General features: G+C 41.4%; 1 protein-coding gene across 1 annotated transcript; it reads left to right on the forward strand.

The window, feature by feature from the left end:
• On the forward strand, nucleotides 1-23,572 carry SNAPC3 (small nuclear RNA activating complex polypeptide 3). Its single transcript, XM_054986781.1, has 9 exons — nucleotides 1-254; nucleotides 1,282-1,356; nucleotides 3,664-3,748; nucleotides 6,536-6,640; nucleotides 8,214-8,363; nucleotides 12,809-12,891; nucleotides 13,645-13,809; nucleotides 15,413-15,520; nucleotides 22,229-23,572. The coding sequence occupies exons 1-9, from the start codon at nucleotides 1-3 to the stop codon at nucleotides 22,374-22,376; spliced, it is 1,173 nt and encodes a 390-aa protein (XP_054842756.1). The 3' UTR covers nucleotides 22,377-23,572.

The raw sequence follows: 23,572 nt of genomic DNA on the forward strand, positions 1-23,572 counted from the left end.
ATGGCTGGAAGTAGCAGCCAAGATGGCGGTGCCGGCAGTTCCCGTAGCAACGTTCCCCAATATGAGGAGGAAACGTTGGAGAAGCACACTCAGGTGTTCCACGTGGGCTCCTTTGGGGCTCTTTGGAGGGAGATGTTGCGGCCGCAAGACCTGAGTCTGCAGCAGGCGGCGTCTGAAGAGGACGGCGACGACGCGGTGGCCGAGGAGTTTAGTTGTCCGCCGGACATTGTGTCGGAGCTGAGGGATGTGTGCAGGTAGCTGTGGATGAATCCCCCGCCTGGCTGTTGAACACGCCCCGCTGCGGTTGTGTTTGCAGGGGCTTGCCTCTCCAGGAGCCTTTTAGGGTCTGGATGCATGCGACCCAACTCGTTTAGGATGCAGTCCAGGGCACATTTTACCTGGAAGTAAACCTCTCTCGAGTCACCCCCCAGCCTCACTAAGATCTGTAGGGGGCCGATCCTATGCACGCTGGGAGTAAATTCTATTGTATTCAGTGGAGTTGCACTCATAGGGTCAGGGTGTAAAGATCTAGCCCTAAGGTACTGGGAGCCTGATTCTCTAACGTGGCTTCAAAACCAGGCTCCGTTGAGACTTAACAGTAGATTCAGAAAAAAAAAAGATTGCTTGCTTATCGGGAAGCAACTTATTTGCTTGGAGCTGGTAGGGGTTTCATGATAGGGGGAAAGGCAGCTGAACCATACAGTTATCAGAAAAGCCCTGGGATGCTTTCCTCAGGACTCTCCACACAGGGTGCCTGCTAGACCCCTCTGCTTACAGGTATTTTATGAGATGGCTCTAAGCAATGCATTGTTTGGTGTATTATTGATGAATGTTCCAGCTTATGAGGCCCATCAACTTTGCCCTTAAAAGTTCTATTGGGATTTGGGTGTCCCCATTGCAAGCATGCAGAGAGCCTTTTAAAACAGAACTATGAATAGCAAGAATGTTTGCATATATTCTTCATTGTTTAGATGCTACAGCAAAATTGGAATGCACATTTGTAAATGTATTAGTGAGCTGCAGCCAGCCAGGATCTGTTGCGTATTCCTCTGTAGTTACAGTCATTTTTCCACTTAATATATTCTTATGCCTTCCCTTCCAACTGATGATGTATAAATGGTGCCTTTCTTCTTGCAATCAAGTATGAATGCATCGCACATAAGAGCAAGATCATATGTTATAAGGAATACAAGAATCCTGTGTTGCATTTTTGTTGTCTAGCTCTTCTTATGAGTTTACATCATGACTTGATGCAGGAGTTGTGTGTTTGTTTTGTTTTAGTATTGGTGCATTAAAGAGCCGGAGTAAAGAAGATACAGAAGAAATACCTGAAGGCACCAATTTGGTAACTCTCACGTATGTTGCACTTGATGTTCATCAAAATCCAAATGAGTTATTTTACTTCACTGCTTGTGTGTTTTGCTAGTCATTGGTTGGCAGAGTGGGCAGTGAAGGATAAGCCCCTGTCCTGTGGTTAAGACTCTTCTGATGATTGTCCTGCCTTTAGCCTTGCTTTTTTCTGAAAAGCAAACTTGTGGGTGTTGTTCCTCCTCCTTCTCTATCACCTTTTTCTCACCCAAAAGGAGCTCCTTCTAGCAGTATGCTGCTTTGTCATCAGAGGAGCTTGACAGGAGCTGTGGCTTACAAAAGCTCATACCCTACCACAATTTTGTTAATCTTATCTTGCTCTGACAAAGAGAACTGTGATTCTCGAAAGCTTATGCTACAGGAAAGTTGGTTAGTCTTAAAGGTGCTACTGGACTCTTTTCGATCATGTTCACAGAGCTCTCCATCCTGGATTGATCTCCTTGAATGGGGCATTTCTCCCATTCCTGTCCCCATCCCGGAAGTTGTGGATTATTGGTTGATTGATAGCACAATAATCTATGGTTTATACAGCCGATTCTGATTAGCATACATGACATAAGTGTAAAATCTAGATTTGTGAGTAGCATTCTGTCTCGTCTGCTTGCATCCTGTCTCTGGGTAAACTCTCATCTGTGTCCAGGCAGCTGCTAAAGGCTGTGCTACTTAACTAACAGTGGCTTGTGAATCCAGATGTTGCAGCAAACTACAATTAGTATAAGTGATAGTTAGCAAACTAGCTGCAAGCCGTAATTTAAAATCCTAGTTTTGCTCCAATGAACACAATCTAGTTGGTTGATCTATCTGGATTAGGACATGATAGCTAACTGGAATGTGATCAAACCATGATGCCAGTGTGCTATTCAGCTTCTGAATCCAGGGAGAGAAGGTGCGATGCAGATGCAGAAATGCAGACATTTCTCCCATTCCTGCCCCCACTTTGGATAGGCTTGCATGGGCCTTAGAATGTACCATAAGCAAGTTGGGTAAGTGCCACAAACAATGAGTATTTGGAATTTTCTGGGAGGAAGATACAAATACACAAGAGAGGGGCTGCAGTCATTCTGTCAGTCCTACATCATGTGATCATATCTTTTTATTATTTAGTAGGCTTGCTGAATTTGTGATTCACTGATCTCAACTTTTCCTGCCAGCCATGTATTATGGCCTGCAATGCAGTTGACACAGTCCTTCTTTTTAACCCTGTTTTCTGCAGTCCCAGGCAGGAAACATTTTATTGAGTGCCTGGAGGGCTGTCCTACAGGGCTGAATTAGATTTGAGGAGTAGGGTCACAGGTTTTGCAGGACTGGCTTTCGGGATGAACTCAAGGCCGAAGAGGTCATGTGTAAAAAAGGGACAGTTATTCTTCACATGGTGAAATAGAAACATACGTTTGCTGCATGTGATAAACTGTGTATAGGTTTCATGCTGCCTTCTGTATGGAAGTGAGATTCCTGTAGTAAACAGGATTGTGTAAACAGGATTTATTTTACATGTGGGAGCAGTGGATAAAAGCCAGTTTTGTATAGTGGTCTGAGTTTGATTCCCCACTTCTCCACTTGAAGCCAGCTGCGTGACCTTGGGTCAGTCACAGCTTCTTGGAGCTCTCTCAGCTCCATCCACCTCACAGGTGATTATCATGAGGTTAATAATAACATACTTTGTAAACTGTTCTGAGTGGGTGTTAAGTTGTCCTGAAGGGCGGTATATAAATTGAATGTTATTATGTTATGTAGAAACTTCAAAAGGTAAGATTGTATGGCTGATGAAAGGCTGGGAACTTGGACAGTTTCAGTGGCTAAGAGAGCAATCCTAAGCAGGTCTACTCAGAATCATACTCAGGTTTATTCAGTGGCATTTACTCCCACAAAAGTTTTCTTAGGATTGAACTGCAGATCTTCGCTCTATCAGGTTCTTAGCCAGGGCTTCTTTAAACACTGGATGAAAGTAAGTTGGTATAGGCCAGTACGGAGTATTGGTATGGAAATAGCCAGAAGCGGTACCTCCCATTTTCTGGTACAACACTGTCCTTTGAGAGACAAGAGACAGTGCTTGTAAGAAATGTTGAGTTTAGCCCCCTCTGTCAATGTTACCCTAATGATGTGGAAGCCACTTCAGTATGCTGTATTTGCTGGGGTAACCGGTAAACCCAGCTGCATAGACAGGGAATTTGTAAAAAAGAGATTATCTTGTAATGAAGAGCACTTGAGTCTTTGTGTAGTTTTAAAGTCCTGCTGTTTGAGCCTTTACACATTTTTCTTTGAATGTGTGTCACTTTTGCTTCCTTTATTCTCCAGAATTAGAAAGAAGGCCCTGGAAAGACGAGAAGAAACACACGTTATAGATCGTGCATGTAGACAAGAAACGTTTGTTTATGAGATGGTGAGATTCTTTCTGCCTCTGTCTTCTCTACGTACTCAATGTGACAAGTAAAGCTAATCCAAGTACCTATTTTTTTAAAAAATCAGATCACAGTCCAGGATGGTTTATATTTAAGATTATTTATATCCTCAGTATGATTTATTAATCTGCATTTTGGCTGGTATGTGGATGGGTTTGGGGGACAGTTTAGGCTGAGGAAAATGGCACAAAGGAAAACATAATTTTAAAAGCCTTCTTTGTCACTGGTGATGTAGTCTAATTTGCAGTGCCCAGCAGCTGCTTTTAAAAACAAACAAATGTTGTGGGTCCAGTCGCAAGTCTTCTGTGTTACATCTCTTTTGGTCCTTAGTTGAGAGTGGTGGCTTATCCTTTACAGCAGTGGCACTCCACCTTTCCAGACATGATATGCACTGAACTGAAAGCAAATAACAGCTATACATGTGACAGGAAGTGGGGGGACTCACTGGTGCCAGTGCCAGGGCCTTGGACAACAGACCTAATTTGCTGGGGACAGAGAACACAAACCAAGCTCCAGGAAGGATAAGCCATGAGTCAGAGCTAAAGAGAAATCTGTTCTACCACTGAATGACCTCACCTCTCTGTCCTTAGTTTATATGCAAACCAGGGCAGGAAGCATGGCACCCTTTGTCTCTATGCAGCAGGTCTTTCCAAAGGGAAGTAAAATAAGGCTCCATAGGAGCGGATCTTTGACTCACTGCTCTACAGGAAGAGGGTTCCCCTTCCCCTAGCTTGGTTAGGAAGGTGGTAACATACATGTTTCTGTGGCTAATTATCCTGTAGGTAAAGGTAGTCCCCTGTGCAAGCACCGAGTCATTACTGACCCATGGGGGGACTTTGCATCATGACGTTTTCTTCATAGACATTTGTTACGAGTTGGTTTGCCATTGCCTTCCCCAGTCATCTACACTTTACCCCCAGGAACTTGGGTACTCATTTTACTGACCTTGGAAGGATGGAAGGCTGAGTCAACCTTGAGCCAGCTACATGAACCCGGCTTCTGCCAGGATCGAACTCAGGTCATGAGCAGAGCTTGGGCTGCAGTACTGCAGCTTACTACTCTGCGCCATGGGGCTCCTATTAATTATCCTGTATCGAGCCTTTTAAACTCAGAAAGGATACAGTGTGGCTGTGATTAATGGCCAGTGAAATATCTTAACTGCAAAGGTATTTGTTCTTGATGGGGTCCAGAGATCAATAAGTGGACAACAAACTACTAAGAGTTTTCAATTTCACGCTTGTACAAGAAAATGGATTAGACTACTTGCCAATAAATTGGCGGAAGCTAGCATTTCTGGGGATTAATCTCTCTAGACTTTGGGTTAGATCCTGCCTAAAGGTTCTGCCTACACAGGGTGGGGTGCTGTGGAATTTTGCTGATTTCTGTATTCCACAGCATACCTCTAAACCCCGCAAGTTACTTTTGGTGGCCCCGTCTCCCAGGAGCAGCATTTCTGGGGCATTTTGGGATGTGGTGTGCTTTCACAGACAGAAATCCTTCCATCTGCAGCAGTCATGGGCAGGACCTTGCATTTTTTGCAGACAGAACTGCTTTAGTGGAGAATTCTAATGAGTGCCCCTTGGGCAGAAAACGAGGCTTCAATATTAATAATGATAAGTAATAATGCTAAAATGGTGCTGCAAAACTGGCACGTGGGCCTTTTCTTAGTAATCTTTGTTTACCCCGCCCCCTCCAGTTTATAACATATTTGCTTTAAAATTACTTCTTCTGTCTAGTAGGAAACTTAGTGGAATCTTTCTCTGCCCCAGAGATACAGTTTAGTAGTACAGCCGGCCAGTATTTCATCAACTATATTTTAGCTTCTTCCTGTCTTAATTAATGCAATTAAAGCATCATTTTGTTAATCCATTTCCAGATGAACAGACCCTAATCATGAATCTTTGGTTCTGTCTTTCTTTATGGATGATCTTCTTGATGTGGGTTGTAGGATTGTAGTTACTACAGGTAGCATTCTGACATGACATGATGCTCACTCAGTGGCATTTGGCCAGATTATCCTGAGCCAGTGTATAGTGAAACACTCAAAAGGAGGAAACGCCTGTGTGAAATTAGGGCAAATAATCTGACCGATCTTGTGAAATGAGAGCACAGAACTTGGTTTACAAATGATCAAGAGAAAAAATTCTATGTAACACATGATGGATAAAGGTGATTTGGTTGTGTTTTGAAGGGCTGCTTATGAGAGAGCCATAAGAGAGCCCAGTGATCATGATGCTCAGGTTTTGAGTTTGGATTGGAAGCTGGTCAAAGAAAGAGGCTGAGATATGAGTCAAGTAGTCTGTATCTTGTGTCTTCCCAGCTGGTGGCCTTAGGCAAGCTGTTCTTTCAACCCCTCTGTCTGCAATATCAAAGTCAGCTTGGTGTAGTGGAAAAAGAGTTAGACTAGGATCTGGGAGACCCAGGTTCAAATTCCCATTGTGCCTTGAAGCTTAATGAATGACCTTGGGCCAATCTCTCAGCCTGATCTCCCTCACATGGTTGTTGTGAAAATAAAATAGAGGGGTGGAGAGTGGAGTGGAGAGATTCTTCCTTGGCTAAAATGGGATAAAATGTACAAAATAAAAAGATTTATGTGGAGATCAGACTGACTGTAGCGTATAGCCTTGTTTGAAGGATGGCAAGAGGATTTATAAGAAATGCTTTGAACATTCTGAAATAATTTCTGGCCTTTTCTATGTGTTCTCTATCATTTCTGGTGGTTTGTTGTCCAACCATTAAAATAGTGTTCTGGCTTCTTTTCTTTTTAGGAATCTCATGCAGTTGGAAAGAGACCCAAGGATCCCATTAACTTAGTAAAGGAGGGAGAGCTTCTTTTAACCCTCAATATTTTCTATCCGGTTATATTTCAGAAGGTTGGTGTGCTTTTAAAAACAAATGAGAAGGGGGGTCAAATTGCTAATGATTGACATTTCTAATCATGGCTTGTTCACAAATAGCCCTAATCCTTCTGGGCAATTCTTGGTGAGGAAGTGAAAGGGAGCTGTGTCCAGTTGTGCTCCAAGACGTTTAAAGTTTGGGTGGTTTTGAGTCAGAAGGACTCTTAAAGTCAAATGTGGGAATAAGTTGGTTAAAAACAGATCAGCTGCACTCAGCCTGTTTAGCCACCAAAAGCCCAATCTAAATAAAACCTTACAGTGCTTCCATGACAGCTTAGACTTGGATGTTCTCCAGTGGAAGGGAGTTTTAGTTTTGATGCAGACTCCATGATGTTTCAGTGTTCAGTGCTATATAAAGCATGTTAAGCCATTCAGGTAGGACTCATATTAAAGAGATAATGCAAAGGTTGACTTGTGAGGGAGGCAAAGCAAGATATCGATATTAGCTAAAATGAAACAAAGCTCATACACACTGTAAGATGACTAGGGAGATTCATGGAGAATAGGTTCAGGTCTATCAGTGGCTACTAATCCTGATGATTAAAGGGAACCTCCACATTCAGAGGCACCATCAGGGCAAGATCTTGGAATTTGTGCCCTGCTTGTTGGGCCTCCAGGGTAACTGGCTGCTGCATGTAACTGGATGCTGGGCTACATGGACCACTGGTCTGATTCAGCACGGTGTCCTTAGGTTCTTTTGAAAAGGCTGTAAGCATCAGCCATAGCTGTTGAACCTCTAGTGGAGGAAAAAAAAAGGTTGAAACAACTTGTAGATATATGGGAGAAGGACCGTGGTTCTGATCTGAGAGAAGCCTGGTTCTTTTCCGCACAAGGCCAGCAGCCTCGGCAGAAGGTTTTGGGGGAAGTGAGTCTCTGCTAGAGAGCTGCTTGTCACAAGTACAGTTTCTGGGAGGTGGGTGGGAAGATCTAATCCCGGATAGGACAAGCATGTTTGATGGAAGTGAGGCTTCATTATAGGCAGACTGGCTTCCTTTCTTTGCTGAGCCACCTGCCGCTGCATCAGTTCTGCAGCAGCACAGGTATGCAGTTACTGTATCTATAACCAAGCATGGTAGGATGCTATCTGGTGACTTCACTTGTCAGTTACTGGATCTTGCTAGCTACTCAATAGCTGAATGCGAACATGGTACTGGAGCCGTGGCCTTGGCATCTCTGTTACTGCCTCATGAATCATTCCTTTAAGGACACTACATCCCCTCTGCCTCAGTGGTGAATAGTCCTCCCTTTGGCTCGCCATGTGATCCACTGCTACTCATATCCCCTTAATATCCCCAAACAGGGTATGCAGGTTGTGTTGTTCAAGGTCAATTGTAGTTCCCCCACTGCTTCCTAGGAAGGAAAAGTCTTGTTTATATCTCTCATAAGTTACTCCAGAAACTAATTGAAAAGTTATTGTTTCCTCCTTGCAAGGAGCAGAATGCTCGGTCTGGTGTCTTACTGCCTTCTGCACATGCCATTATTCAGTAGCAGAGTCTGAAATGCTTTGAAGTGGGTTATGGTTGATTCTAGCTCTTCATATCCTCCGTAGCATAAGATCTGCAAGCCCTATCAAACGATGCTGGTTCTAGGCAGCCAAAATCTGACTGAAGTCAGAGATTCGATCTCCTGTGTCAGTGACCTTCAGATTGGTGGGGAGTTCAGCAGTCATCCCGACCAAGCGCCAGAACATATCAGTAAGGTACCGTAACTTTAATTTTTAAAATGGCTTATGTTTCTAAATTTTTTTAATCCTTAAACATTTAACTGGAATGTATTGCTTGGAATGGCTAATCTTTTCAAAATGCGCTTAGCAGGTTCTGGGTAAAAACATGCAAGATCAAGTGTTCCTTTTCACTTGAACAATAAAATATCTGTAGTGGTTAATTTTCATGAAGCCATGGGAAAGGATTTTTAGTTTTTGCAGGCCTTATTTTGAGTTATAAAAGGAAGGCTTTATATTTTGCCTATGAATTGCTTAATAGTTTGACCCAGTGATTTCTGGGAGTAAAGTAATAGCATATCACGCCATGACCCTTATATTGTCTCAAACCTTTGAACCTTGGGCTGTGCTACCATACATGAAGATAAGAACCTGTTCTGATACAGCTTTTCCATTGTAAGTTTCAGGAATCAGGAAGACACACTGTATTCTGTCAGGGGACAAAATACTACTGGATGAATATCTTACATTTTAATTCTTCTCTATTTATATGTTTGAATTGTTTGGTGTCTTAACCATTTTTATGTTACAGTATTCTTACAAGAGACATAGACTTGCAGTCAGCCTAATATAGGGTGAGGTTGCATACCAGAATCCTTGGTCCAGGTTAAATATCATAAGTAGGAACTCTTGAACATGGGACCCTGGTATTTGTATATTTATCTGGCTTTTCCTTTTTGGCTTAAAGTGGCTTACAAATCCAGATTTAAAACATACAAGGTAAAATAAAACCTTTAATATTATCTCTCCCCAAATGCCTATAGCTTACATTCCACTAAAAGCTCTAGCAAACAAAATAATCTTCATTGCCCCCTAAAAGTTCCATGGATGGCAGTCCTTCCCTAAAACATCTCAGAGACTGTTCAGGAGGGTGGGGAATATGCTGGGGAAAGTATGTGCTGTAGTAAAGGCTGGGTGAGGTACCTTAAGTGGGGGAATAGTCTATAGGTGGCAGCTTGAAGACCATAGATGGCCACATGCATGAAGAGAAAAGGTCCTTTAGATGTGTGGACCTAGATTGTGAAGGACTTCAAAGGTCATGACTAGCACCTTGAATTGTACTTGGAAACAAACTGGCAGCCAATGTAGCTGTGTTTAAAATAGGTGAGATATGTTCTTATTGGCTACCCCTTGACAGTCTGAGGAACAACATGTTTATAATGAGTGATCCTCCGGTTTGATAGAATGAATCATTTTTAAAAAGCCAGAGTTTGCTTGATAATTAAATTGTCAATCATGAGTTGTTATTAACATGAGACACATGCATTATCAATTTTGAGTTGTGAGTTTCAGTTTGACAATAAATGCCATAGTGCAAGATTTCCTTTCGTCTCTCCCCGCCCTCCCCTACTGAATAGAATGCAGTGTAGTCTGGAATGGGCGAAGTACGAGGCAGTACAGACTTACTCCTGTCTAAGCCCATTCATTAGACTGGATGGTGCTGTTGGAGAGGTTCCAGGAGCTGAAGTTTTACTTCAGTTGTTCCATGCTATTGGGCTGGATACGTCAGTGATAGCTGTAAAGCAGGAGTGTGCTGACTTCCATACTCTCTTCCAATGTCTGCTGCCTTGCAAAAGTTCTTTCTATATTTAGCAGATTGTTTGAATGTGCAGGAGATATTTTAGCTGTGAGATTCATAACCTAGCTTCAGACTTGGATTATAATGTGGTCTAATATAAAATAGTCATTAAGTTTGCTGCTAATAGGACTAGGCATACTTGCAGTCTAAAGCTCTCTTTATATATTTTTATATATATATATCGGCACAAGGGTCAAAGTGTGATCTGAGGTTTCTGCTTTTGTGCTGGAGCTTGTAGATCTGTAATGACTATATTGACCAAGCACTCTGGTATTGAGATGTTCAGGATTATGATAGTCTTGTGCCCTGGGTCCACATCTTAACAGAGTTGCCTTTGCATATCATGATTAGGCTGAAAGAAAATCTTGAGTAATAGCATATTTTGGCCTTTATTAGTTTATACCTGATTTAGTTGCTTGTCCATTACACAATATGTGGTTCTGGGAGTTTAGCTGATATACCTTGGAAGGCCATAAACTCTTTTTGGCCTCTTTAAGTATTTGCACTTCAGAATGGGCATGGAGGAATTTCTCTATCAGGTCTCTAGATAGTGAGTCGTTTCCTGAAAGGTCTGATATTATGGACCTACCTGGTAACTAGTAGGGTTGCCAGGTCCCCCTGGCAGGAAGGTGAAGGATGGGACTTACTGGCTGCAGGGTGTGCTTGCCAGTGATGCAGTGATATTGCCAGTGATGTGCTGATGTCACTTCCATAAGTGACATTGTCATATCACTAGCTCACTGGGACCACTCTCGTATTTGGGAAAAAACTCTGTGAATTTTGCCCAAATAACAGGACTTCACGCAGCAACTTGATGAGCATACCCTGTCATTCCCCCTGTTTCCTGCTGTTTCTTCCCCTGCTGGTCTGCTGAATACATATTCCAAGAAGTACAATTGTATAATATAAATATTGCATTTAATGTTAAATCAGTAAAAGAAGTTTTGGCCTGCTAGGCAAGTATTACTTCAGTTTCCCCCAAATTTCTACATTTCAGAAAAAAGAGGAAAATGGCTAAGCCTGTGGCTTCAAAATTTTGAGAAATCGTGTGTCCCTGCATGCACTCTGGAAATCCTCTGGTCGAATTAAAGCCTGCCCTCTAGGTGCTTCAGTTTTGCATTTTCCTCCATTTAAGTGTTGCTTTTTCAGAAGATTTGGGATTATTTCACAAACCACTCAGTGATTAATCAGTTTCAACAGTCTTTCACAAAGTAAACTACTTCTCAGGATTATTGTGAACGTTATATAATGGTGAATGGGTGTCCTGAGCTTCTTGAAAGGTAGTATAAAAATAAATATAGTTTGTCTTGAAGAGTCTGTCTTTATGATTCCAAACACATTTGGAAGTTTATCTTTTTGTGTGTATCTAATAAGTATACCTACAAGCTATAACACCTGAAAATGTCCTTAGAAAGATTAATAGACAGAGTTATACAAATGACAATCAAGCTTTAACTGAAAGTTTGCTCTGGCTGTTACTTGCTAGAAGAAACAACAGTGTCATTGCAGAGGCTGTACTGCTGAACAGCAGAATGCTTTCAGTCACTTGTGGATTTCTTTCAATAATTCATACCTTGGTTTTCTAGAGAGCTGCCATGTATTAAGAAGGAAAATTCAGCCCTGCTGAAACATTGGCTTTCAGTATAAATAATGAATGGTTTGGTTAGTGTCATTTTACTGAGATGCTGTAGAATGCGTGTGAGCTTTGGTAATGCTGACCTAAATAGCAAAAAATGTGAATTGTCTTTTGGAAAGGCAATTGTGTTTTCTGCAAAAGGCCGGTTTCTACCTCTATATTAAGATGATTATTTTGTAAGATAAATGACCTCAGAGTGCTTAGGAGAAGGGAGGGGAGTAAGAACTACCATGGGGTCCCCCGTTTGTTGAACTTCTGTGACTGCTTTTAGAATTTTAAGAGTGGCTGCTGTGGAGGCTGAGTCCAATCACAAAATACTTGGAGGTTCCGTCAACCTCAGCGAGAAAAGACTATTTTAATAGCATCTAGGGCTTCCAGTTCCAGGTTGGAAAATTCCTGGAGATCTGGGGGTGGAGTCTAGGGAGAACAGAGTTTGGAGAAGGGAAGGAGCTCAGCAGGAACAGGGAACTAATCTTTGCAGCCTGGAGATTAGTTGTAATTCCAGAACTCCAGGTCCCATCTGGAGGTTGGCAATCTTATTTGCTTCCCATGATGTGATATGCTTTGTCTAGTGCTACTGGAATTGCCAGAGCTTGGTCGAGGGAAACGTTCTGATGTTTTACAGATTTATCTATATGTAACAGCAGGTTATGGGGAAAACCAGGATTCATTAAAATTATAAACATTTAAAATGCCATTTGCTGCCTGTAACCTGACATGGTACGGTTGACTCTGACACCTCAGGATTCAACTGCCTGATACTTATGCATTTGTAGAGTAGGCCAAACAGTGGCCTGAGAGTTAGTCCAGTTGATCGCAAAGGAGAGAAGGCTCCAGTTTCTGTACACAGGCTTCTTGGGAGCATCTGATGATCATGTGCCTTTGTGGCTATATCATGACCTAAATGGCGGGTGCTGCTGGGTCAGAGCTAAAAAAGATCCTACTTAGACTTTGGATCTCTGAAGAAAATGTTCAGTACTGTGGAAGTAGTAACAAGCAATACCAGCACAATCTTCATGGATAGAGAGTATGAAAATGTAAAAACAGTGTGTTCTAACTTGGTGTTTAGAACATATAACTAAGGTGATCCTATTGGTTGAGGGTTTTTTTTAAAACATATTTTTGGGTAAGTGGGGAAGATACAGTCTCTTAGATACTAGTTTCCCCACTAACATCTTTTCTTCTTTCTGTTTCTTGTCTCTCCATTAGGATCTTTACAAGTCTGCCTTCTTTTATTTTGAGGGGATTTTTTACAATGACGTGAGGTACCAAGAGTGCAGAGACTTAAGCAGGTAAAAAAGAATTCACATTTGTATATGCTGATCCTAGCCTTGAGCAAGGTAGCTGTAACTGGCATGATTGCTTGCTGATCTACGAAGATTCCATTAATTGGATTTTTCTGTGGGAGGATAGATTTGGACATGACTTCAGAAAATGAATGAGGATCTCCTCCTCATTTTCCAGAGGCTGATTTGTCCTAGCTGGGCTCACTTCTAATTTTGTTGCTTACTAGAAGGGGAAAAAATTAAAATTACAAATTACTCAAGGGGCACTTGTAGAAAAAAGGATTAAACATCACACTTCCTCTCACTGACATACCTTACAAATGTTAAGATTATTAGGGAAACCTGCAGCAGGGAACTGTGTTTCCTTCATAACATCTAATTCTGCATGTACTTATGTAGAGTGTCTTAGAGACACCTACTGTATGTCTCACTATATTTATTTGGAGTAGGTTACCACCTTCTGAAGTAACAGCATTTTTTTTTTGTCATAGAGAATTTTCTGTGTGAAACATGAAGCAAAATTGCCAAGATAAATATTTCCCTTTCCCCTCTCCCTGAGGTTCTGTTTACCATGTGCTTTGGCTTATGTAAAATTGGAGCATTCTGAAAAATTACCTGGAACTTAAGATAAAATATTTCTGCTCTCAACTTTGACACATTCAAGAGCCAGTTTTGTCATTTGTTTCTGTACATTTTCTCACTCTACACCACCAAGGAGAATATAATGTATAGAATTAACCATGTTGTTGATAATTTCAGGACAATTATTGAGTGGGCAGAATCTCGAGATAGAGGCTACGCTAATCTTCAGGCTGCTAAAATGGAAGACTACACATTTAATAATTTGAACATCAAAGTTGGCTTCCCGTACCTTTACTGCCACCAGGGAGACTGTGAGCACATAGTTATTATCACAGATATCCGGTAAATAGCTATCTGTTGGCCTGGGTCTTTGAATTTACATTTCTCTTTGATACAGACTATAATTTCCCCCCATTCTGTTCGATCTAAAATGCATTTCATATATGGGTATGCTTAGGTTTTCATGTGCAGTTATGGGTTGCGTGCCAAGGTCTGTAGACTGGGGGTATAAATCCATCACTGACCTTTAGAAGAAGACTGAAATAGAACATATTAGCATCCTCCCATCATAAACTTACAAACAGAACTGATAAAAAAATCAAAGCAGCTGAGTAATACCAAAAACAAATAAAGGGGCTCCTCCAAGAGCAATGCAGTTAAAGGAAAAGGAACAAACCTATTGAAGTATAGAGAACACTTTCACGATCTCTAAATATTTAATTTTTGTTTATTTTTTAAAAAGTGCGAAAGTGCTAAAAGTGATATATGAGTGCTAAATATTGAAATATAATAAATAGAATAAATATAAAATTTGGGTCCTTATAATAAATAGTAATACACTGTCAGAATTATCATATTACAAAACACCACTGGATGTATTAAATATACTATTAGAGTCTTGACTTGATCTAGAGTGCAATGTTGCAGATCCGACTGAAGAAGAAATACTTCCAAGTAGACTTTACAGGTGAGTAGCTTGTCACAAGTTTTTTCACAGCTGTTTTTTCCCTTTCTTTTACTGGTACAAAAATATATACAGGATTCTTCAAGATAGTAAACCTTATGACTGCTTCGTGGTTGCTGGAGGGCGGAGCCTAACGGGCATCGCCAGCATTTATATACCGTTTCATAATAAAACTTTCACAAAGGCTCACAAAGTAGCAGAACGACCAATACAGCATTTAGCCAGACAATCCCATGTTACCCAGTTGGTGTGATAACGATGGAATAATTACACATCTAGTGGTGTTTTGTAATATGATAATTCTGACAGCATATTAATTACTGTTTATTATAAGGACCCAAAAATTTGTATTTATTCTATTTATTGTATTTCAATATTTATAGCACTTTTAGCATTTCTGCACTTTTCAAAAAATAAATCAAACAAAAATTAAATATTTAGAGATAGGGAAAGTGTTCTCTGCCCTCTGATAGGTTTGTTCCTTTCCCTCTGAGTTCTTTAATACAGCAATTTGGAGAAGATGGGACTCTGGGATGTGGTCACTTCCACACATCCAAAGGTACTGGAGTGTTCTTTGCTAGGGCCATTCAACTCACTTGGGTCTCATAGGTAGGTAGTCATAACCTGCTTCAGTGTCTGCTCTCTTCTGGGAATTTTTGGACCGTGCCCTTCCCAACGTGGCTGAGGAGGAACCAGGCAGTAGGACAGTCTCAAATCCGTCCGAAGCCTTTTTCTATAGATAGTGCATAATGTCACAAGAGGGAAGAAACTAGCTTCCAGCTTCCCTCGTGCCAAAAAGCATTGAGTAAACTATATTAGTTGCAGAAAAGGCCATGCTGTGTGCGTTTGTTCCATTTAGATACTCACTTGGTAATAGGTATGCTTTTTCAGACCAAAGAGAACTTATGTTGTGACTCTTTCACAATGTTCCATAGATATTAATGTGTTCTAATTTAGTTCCATATTCTGTCCCTGTGCAAGGCTAATTCATCGGGATGATTGTCTAGATAGGAGCCTTTATCCCTTGTTAACCAAGAAACATTGGATATGGACCAAGAAATGCTTTGTTTGCAAAATGTACACAGCCAGGTGAGTGATCTTAATGTACTAGGTTTTGAACACCATGTCTTCTTTCAGAGATGCATTTATATGTGCTCTGCATTTAGACCATAAACAGCTGTTATGGATATCTGATTGTGCTAGAACAAGGACGTAACAACAGCTTTGCAGCCGATTATTATGGCTACAGGCTAAACCGGTGCTTCTGATAGATGAGAAATTAAGCATATCTCTTACCTGCCGTCTTTACTATTAGTCAGTTTCATAGGCTTAGTTTTCACTGAGGTAGGTCAGGAATGTGGATTTTAGCTTTGATTTTCTAGGTCTATGATTTGGGGGTGGGGGGAATACATTCAGTTATGAACCCTCACTGGGAGTTAGGCCAGACACAGATGCACCAGCATTTCAGTGGAAAGAGCAATCAATTGATTCCCGAGATGGAGATAACAGGCTGTATGTTGAGGTGGGGGTGGGGGAGGACAAGAGGGGAGAGAATTACGAAAGCTACTTGTGAGACTTCTGTGATCAGTTAGGAATCATTCCTTTGGGAATCATTGGCTTAAAGGACTACCAAAAGAAGATTAAACAGTGCTGAGGTTTGCAGTGTTAAGGGCTTGAGCAGCTCTGATAATATGTTCCTACTTAATGCAGGCTTGCAAGCTTTACCCAGTTGCCTGGGGTAAATAATGCTCTTGTCCATTCTTTCCTTCTCAGTATGATTTTCTCAGATTGGCATATTACTATAAAATCCACACAATCACATTTAAAATATTATTCCCACCAGATGCTCTTAAGTAAGTAGGAAGGGGTTATTTTTCTCTGGAGATGAAGATGAGGTATAAAATTTGAACTACTGTGGCTCAGAATATATTTTTCATTAGTTCAGAATGGCCATCTTCAAAGCAAGACAAGCTGCCAACCTGCTGTATTCCTTTTTTGGCTAGGATGGTAAATCCAAGCCAGGAATAATCCCCCCTTCCTCCACACCACCCCAGTATCTGCCCTCCTGATGAGGACTGCAGTTGGGTGGAGTATTAGTTGTTCTGGGACAAACAGTTCCCAGAATGCATCTAGGTGCTAATGTTGCCATCTACCTCAGCAGTGGGGTGGGGGTGGGGGGAGAGAAAAGGAGGACAAGCTGTTATTGAAGGGATACTGCAAGAATTTTTTCTCCCCCTTCCCATTTGGAGGCCAGCAGAGTTGAGCTGTAGTGGAAGAGAAGGGGAATTCTGAGAAAGCAACTAGAATCCCATGGCACTCTTAATAGACTCAGTTATGGAGAAACCAACTAGATTCATGGTTTGGGGGAAGCCTAGCTAAGGGTTCACCTGCCTAACAAAATGGCTGCTGCTACCAGTTTCCCATCTAAGTCCTGGCACTGGGCAGAAACCACATCTCAGGCCTAGTTAGACTGTACTTGAGAGATGGGAAGCTGAATCCCAAGCAAAAGTTAATGAAAGGCAGCATGGGGCCAAACTGTCCTAGACATTGCCTTCAGATTGAAGCTGCGGGATCAGAGACACCACACAGCTTTATTAATAAGTGAGTAAAATGATTAAACTAGAAAGGGGGCACAAAAGGATAGATAAAACAAGAAAGCTAGGTAACCCAACACAAAATATACAGAATCCAGCATCAGAGTTTTTAAGGACTGAAGCATGATTGTCAATCCAAAAAGCACAGTCAAGTCTAGACCCCAGACTTCAAGAACAATGTGACAAAAGAGCCAAGCCCAGAGCAAAATGGCCAAGGGCTGACACTCTGTCTGAATGCATGACTATGTAGCTAACTGAACCAACCTTTATTCCCAAAGCCTAGCAACAGCACAAGGGGAATTGACCAATCAGAATATGGTGGTGATGTAAGGGCTCGATCTGCAGCTGAATGAAGCTCTCACACCAATGTCCCTCCTCCAGTGAGGTGGCTCAGGATAAGCTCACAAGATGGAATATTCCATGGCCATGACAACCTTTGGTGCCTTGATGCCCCTCCTTACCAGTTTCAAGCAGGCCTTGCACTGTTAACACTAACAGGCTTAGAGTTGGCTCTGAGGATGAAATTATCTTTTTCTCACAGGCCCAGACCAACGGTTTACCCAACAGGCTTGGCACATTCTCATCAAGCAGACATAACTCATAGCAAAGCAGACCTGTTCACAGTAATTGGATGTATCTCACAGATGTGTAATAAAAGCATGTATGAGCTAGTGAGAAAAAGCTTGTGGGCTTGTAATTTTTGTACATGTATCTGCAAGATTGCTTACGTATTATGGGAAAATTAATAGATTGGAATTAGTTAAGATTCTTATTTTAAAAAAGATTTGCCACAGGGTTCTGCTTTTATCTTGGTAAAGTCCAGGCCTCCTTATTGCTCCTTCTGGATCTGTCTGCAGTCTTTGACACAGTAGACCATGCCATTCTGTTGAGCATTTAGAGACAGAAGTGGGCACCAAAGGATGTGCCTTGGACTGGTTTAAATCGTTTCTCATGGAACAAACTTCAAGGGTTGCCATTGGAGATCAGTTATCTCCAGGATGAGAACTACTTTGCGGGGTTCTGCAGGGCACAGTTTTATCTCCCATGTTATTCAACCTCTACATAAAGCCTTTAGGAGAACTCATTCGCAGCTATGGAGCTGGATGTCATCAATATGCAGATGATACCCAACTCTATATCTTGCTATCCAGGTCCCCACAAGATTCAGTAGATATCTTGGATCGCTGCCTGACAGCTGTGGTGAAATGACAAATTTAAATTGAACCCATACAGAACGGAAGTGATGCTTGTTGGGAAGGCAGAGCTCTTGAAGGACATTGTAATCCCCACTTTCAATGGAGTTCATCTGACCCTTGCAGACTCGGTTAAGAGCCTAGTTCGGTGTAGTGGTTAAGAGCGCGGGACTCTAATCTGGAGATCTGGGTTTGATTCCCCACTCCTCCACTCGAAACCAGCTGGATGACCTTGGGCTAGTCACAGCTCCCTGGAGCTCTCTCAGCCCCACCCACCTCACAGGGTGTTTTGTTATGGGGATAATAATAGCATACTTTATAAACTGCTCTGAGTGGGCATTAAGTTTTCCTGAAGGGTGGTATATAAATCGAATGTTGTTGTTGTTGTTAGCAATCTCACTGTAGCCTGGAAGATGGCTTCTTACCTTGACATGGCTGACCTGGCCACCCGGATTCAAGCTATAGTAATATCAGGATTTGACTGTTGCAACACACTATGCATAAGTCTCCAGTCTAAGTTAACTAGGAGACTTCAGTTGGTGCAAAATGCTGCAGCTCGACTGTTATCGGGAGCAAGTAAGAGCATGAACATCACTCCCATCCTGCAGTCAGTCCATTGGCTACCTATCAGTTACCGTGTTCAGTTCAGGGTATTGGTTATCACATACAAAGCTCTTCATGGCCTGGGTCTGGCTTACCTACAGGACCACCTCCCTCCCTATGTTCCTCCATGGCAGCTTCGCTCATCTGAACAGGGTCTCCTGCAGGTGCCACCCTGCACATAGGCAAAATCAACAGCAGCCCATACACAAGAAATCTCTGTGGTGGCTCCTACCCTGAGGAATGGCCTGCCTGAGTAAGTCAGGAGAGCCCCCACCTTCATGGTTTTCTGCAAACTGCAAAATCCAATTATTCAAAAAGGCTTTTTACTCAGATAGGAGGGCTATATTGTAGAGAGGAGGTCTCAGATGCTTCGCTAATGAGTTAGGGACCATATACTTCACCATCATGTTGCCTTACATACTCTCTGTTGCCTTAAGCATGTGCTCCTATGCTACCTGTGCTTCAAGTATGATTCTACTGGGTGATTATATATTGTCTAATCTCAGTCCTAGAATTGTTTATGCTCTGTTTTAGCATTTCTGCAACTCTGTATTGGGTTCTTGCTAATGTTATGTATTTGTAGTAGGTTAGAGCGTGGGACTCTAGTCTGGAGAGCTGGGTTTGATTCCCCACTCCTCCACTTGAAGCCAGCTGGGTGACCTTGGGTCAGTCACAGCTTCTAGGAGCTCTCTTGGCCCCACCCATCTCACAGACTGGTTGTTGCTATGGGGATAATAATGGCATACTTTGTAAACTGCTCTGAGTGGGTGTTAAGTCATCCTGAAGGGCAGTATATAAATCAGATGTTATTACTATGTTATTACTATGGCATTGGTTATGGAAATGTCCTTGATACTGACTTTACTAATTTCACACTGTGTAATCCACCTTGAGTCTCAGTGAAAAAGGTAGACTATAAATGACATAAAATAAATAAATCAAATAAGAAAGAAAATACTCTGATTACCTAAAATAGGTGAACCATAACTGAAAATGTGCCATCATGGGTACTACAAAATGGACATTGCAATCTGAAAAGATGCATCTTCAGGTTCTTCTGTGTGGAGAATGCTGCTGTTGGCAGACAATGAACTCGCATCCAAAGTGCTGATTCCAGTCATTCACACTTGTGCTGCAAATAGTGGGAAGCAAGCTAATGGTCCTCTAATTACTGTTCTGCTTGTCCATGTTTAGAATACTGCTGCCTGCCAACAAAGGCAGATAGCTTATTTCTTTGATGCAAGCTATCTCAAAAGAGTATTATTAGCTTCTCTGGGATTTATAGTTCTCATTGTCCAGGTGGCTTCTAAATAAAATGTTGACCTTTCTCTCTGTGGGGTCATCTGTTTTACCCATTGGGTCTCCATGGTAATTCATAGGTGCTATCCATGGTGGCTGTACTCTGTATTAGGTGGCGTCCATTATTGGCAGACGATAGGTTGAGAAATGCATTACTGAAGAGCTGTTGTTTAACTATATTAAACTGAGCTGGATTAAGAGCTAGGATTAAAGGCTGAGCACAGCATTTTTGATGGGTACCTTGCTTCTCTAATCTGAGCTGCATAGTGCCTTTGGGTTCCTTGTTTGTGGTTACTGATCTTTCCTATTAAGGAGATTATCACACTGATATGGCTGTCTCATAACCAATGTCTGCAAAGACCTGAATAAATGTAAATCATAAATGCTGTGAGACAGAGCAGGAAGTAATATCCACTGGAACAATCTGTCTGATGTTGATGGTAGATGATGGATCTTAAAATTTGTAATTTGATGTCAGTGCAAATCAAATATGACCGTAGAACAATGTAATGGACTTGAATGCTGTATAATTGTGTTATGATTAGGATTGTTAGCTAAGTCAGGACTCCTTCAGACACCAATTTAACCAAATAAATGGTGATTTTAGTTAGGAATTTCTGGATTCAGATCCTCACTCAGCCCTGAGGTTCACTTAGCAACTGTGGAAACCTGCCTGCCCGAGGTGGTGTGAGGATAAAGTGAAAAAACCCACATATGTCACTTTGAGCTCTTTGGAGGAAGGGCTACGTACAAATATAAATAGATAAAAATAGTTTTTAAAATTGGCTGTGGGGGCTTGAGCAGATTGGTCTGCATCCTGTGCTCCACTGGGCCGCTCGGGTGGGGCTAAGCGCAGGGGGTGGGGAGGGAATCAACTTGACCCATATAATGGGCACCTGTGGGCTACACCATCTTTTTTGTGGTGCTACTTTCTGCTGCTATGGGGGGTGTTCTCGTGGCTGAAACGGCTTAGGGAGCCTACCTAGTCGTGCCCCCCCCCGCCTGCTCAGGAACTTATACACCCAGCTGGCATGGGGGCGTTATGCTGGTGTAAATCCGGGATATGCTGGCATAACTCCTAGTCAGCTCCGAGGGCGCTTTCAGCCCCTCACCCTCAGGATTGTGCTGCTAATAACCTTTAATATATTTAATGATAATACATTGTTAAAGAGTTTGATGTTTTCATGAACTTAATAGTCAAATATGCTTTCAGTCCTGACTATTGTGACTGTATGAGAGTTTCCATCTATATTAATATGCTTTCTTTTGTTTAAACAAAAAATTGTTTTTTCCTTCAACTTTTATATTAGCTCTTGAATGGCAAAAATTAAAGATACATATGCTATGGTAATAGATGGTGCTATGGTAATGATTTTTTCCACGGCATCAATTTCCAGAAATTCTACCTCTCAAAGGAGCAGTGATTTGGGAGGTCTTGAGTTCAAATATTAGCCGCAAAGTCACTAGATGACCTCTCCCCACCATGATACTCCATTTGCAATACTGGTCTAATAATGCTGGCCTTTGCAAAGTAAACATTATTGTAATAGTGTAACATGAAGTATTTTAAATTCTGAGCATACTAAGTAAATTCTAAGTTGTACTAGGTAGTTTAGTTTTCAAATGAAGCTTAAAACAATATCATGAGTGATGAGTTCAAGATAGTTTTGAAAGTTCTTTTTTAATACATTGTAATCCTATCCCCTGCAGCCTGAGGAATGAGTCCTCTCCTTGCACATTCTGGTCTTTAATTGGGTTTTAACATTTTGGTGACCACCTGTTTTTTTTAACATGTTTCCTCTATTCCTCTTATTTAACACCTTTTTTTTGGTTTGGCTGTTAAATAGGTGGTTAATTTTATGTGTTATTAGCTAAGTGGCTCATAAATAAGGGTCACAATTTACTTTTTAGTCCCTTTCTTTAAAAAGAGATGTTAAACCTGATAGAAAAGTTGAGAGAGTAGTTTGATTATTGAGGAGTGGCATTATGCAAAATGGACTGCAGAGTAAATATTAATGCTTTTCAGACAGTTTGTTCAGAAGTTAGAAGGGAGTAAAAGATCAGCAAATGTCAATCTAAAGTGAGTGCTTCTACTTTGAAACTTACAGATGGGTGACCAATGACGACAGCCTTGCTCCTCAAGATCCTTCTTTCTTCTGCGATGTTTGTTTCCAAATGCTCCACTATGATGCAGACGGCAACAAATTAGGGGAATTTCTTGCATACCCGTATGTCGATCCTGGAATTTTCAACTGAGACTGTCAAAGAGCAAGACAACAAAATTGTTCTATTAATCTTCTTCAGTGACTGCTGGAATGTGCAACATCAGAGTACAATTAAGCAGCGCCCTTATGGTCTTTATCAAAACATTGTTTCTTCCATGCATATGATGTTTTAAATTTTGCAAGCCGTTCAGATGATGAGGGCCCTCAAACTCCAGACCCTGTTAATTACAAGAAGTTCATATCATATGCTGATGAATATTCTTTATTAGTGTGATCTTGACCAAACTCTGTGTGTATTCAGTTGAGACTTACAAGAAAAATTAGATTTAAATGAGAGCTTCTTTGCTTTGGTGCATAGTAAATGTGACAGTGGGTCCATATGTTCACTCATTTACGTGTAAAGCATGCGCGTACTTAAACAAAATAATAGGCAAAGGCAAAACGTTTGAGGGGAGTTAAATCCATTGCCCTACCTTGTTGTGTTGTTACTTAAAGGATTTTTTCTTCAAGCTCAGCTTGGTCACTGGAAGTCACTTAAGCCCACAGCAAGGTAAGGAGCAGCAGGATCTAGCTCCCTTTGCCCACACTCTCAGGTTTTTTTAGTCAGTCTCCTTCACCCTTGCTGTAGATATAAGCAGCTGACATATATCAGTATCATATATGATACTGACCAGCTCTGGTACTGAGTCATAAATACTTGCTGAGCCCTGCCTCCACCATATCTAGTTTGGTCCTTGCATGGTGGCCTAGATGAGTGGATGTCAGTATTAGTATTAGCACCTCTCACTGTATGATTTACACAAGACCTTCAGGAACTTGAGACAGTTCCTTTTTTTTTTTTGCTGAGTGGTAAGTGCAGGGTTCTTTTCTAGCTCTTCAGGAATCACAAGGAGAAAGGAGAAAGAGTAGTAGGAAGTCCCGTTCTGGACTGACAAGATAATCTTCTCTCTCCTCCTCTTTCACACACCAGGCATTGAGTGTCAGTGCACTGCTAGATGCCTTCCCCTAATAGAAGAGAACTAAGGGCAGCATCCACTTAATGTTGGGAATTCTTACATTTTTCAGCATGTGTCTATGTCCTTTTTAAGTGAATTAATAACATATTATGGGTTAAGCATTTCAGTGTTATTTGCTTTTATTGTACTGATGTTTTTTGGTTTATTTAAATATAAATTGTACCATTCTGTATGTAATATGTTAATAATAACATGGAATATGTTAATGACA

This window comes from Eublepharis macularius, chromosome 8, assembly GCF_028583425.1.
Source record: "Eublepharis macularius isolate TG4126 chromosome 8, MPM_Emac_v1.0, whole genome shotgun sequence".
NCBI classification, from domain to species: domain Eukaryota; kingdom Metazoa; phylum Chordata; class Lepidosauria; order Squamata; family Eublepharidae; genus Eublepharis; species Eublepharis macularius.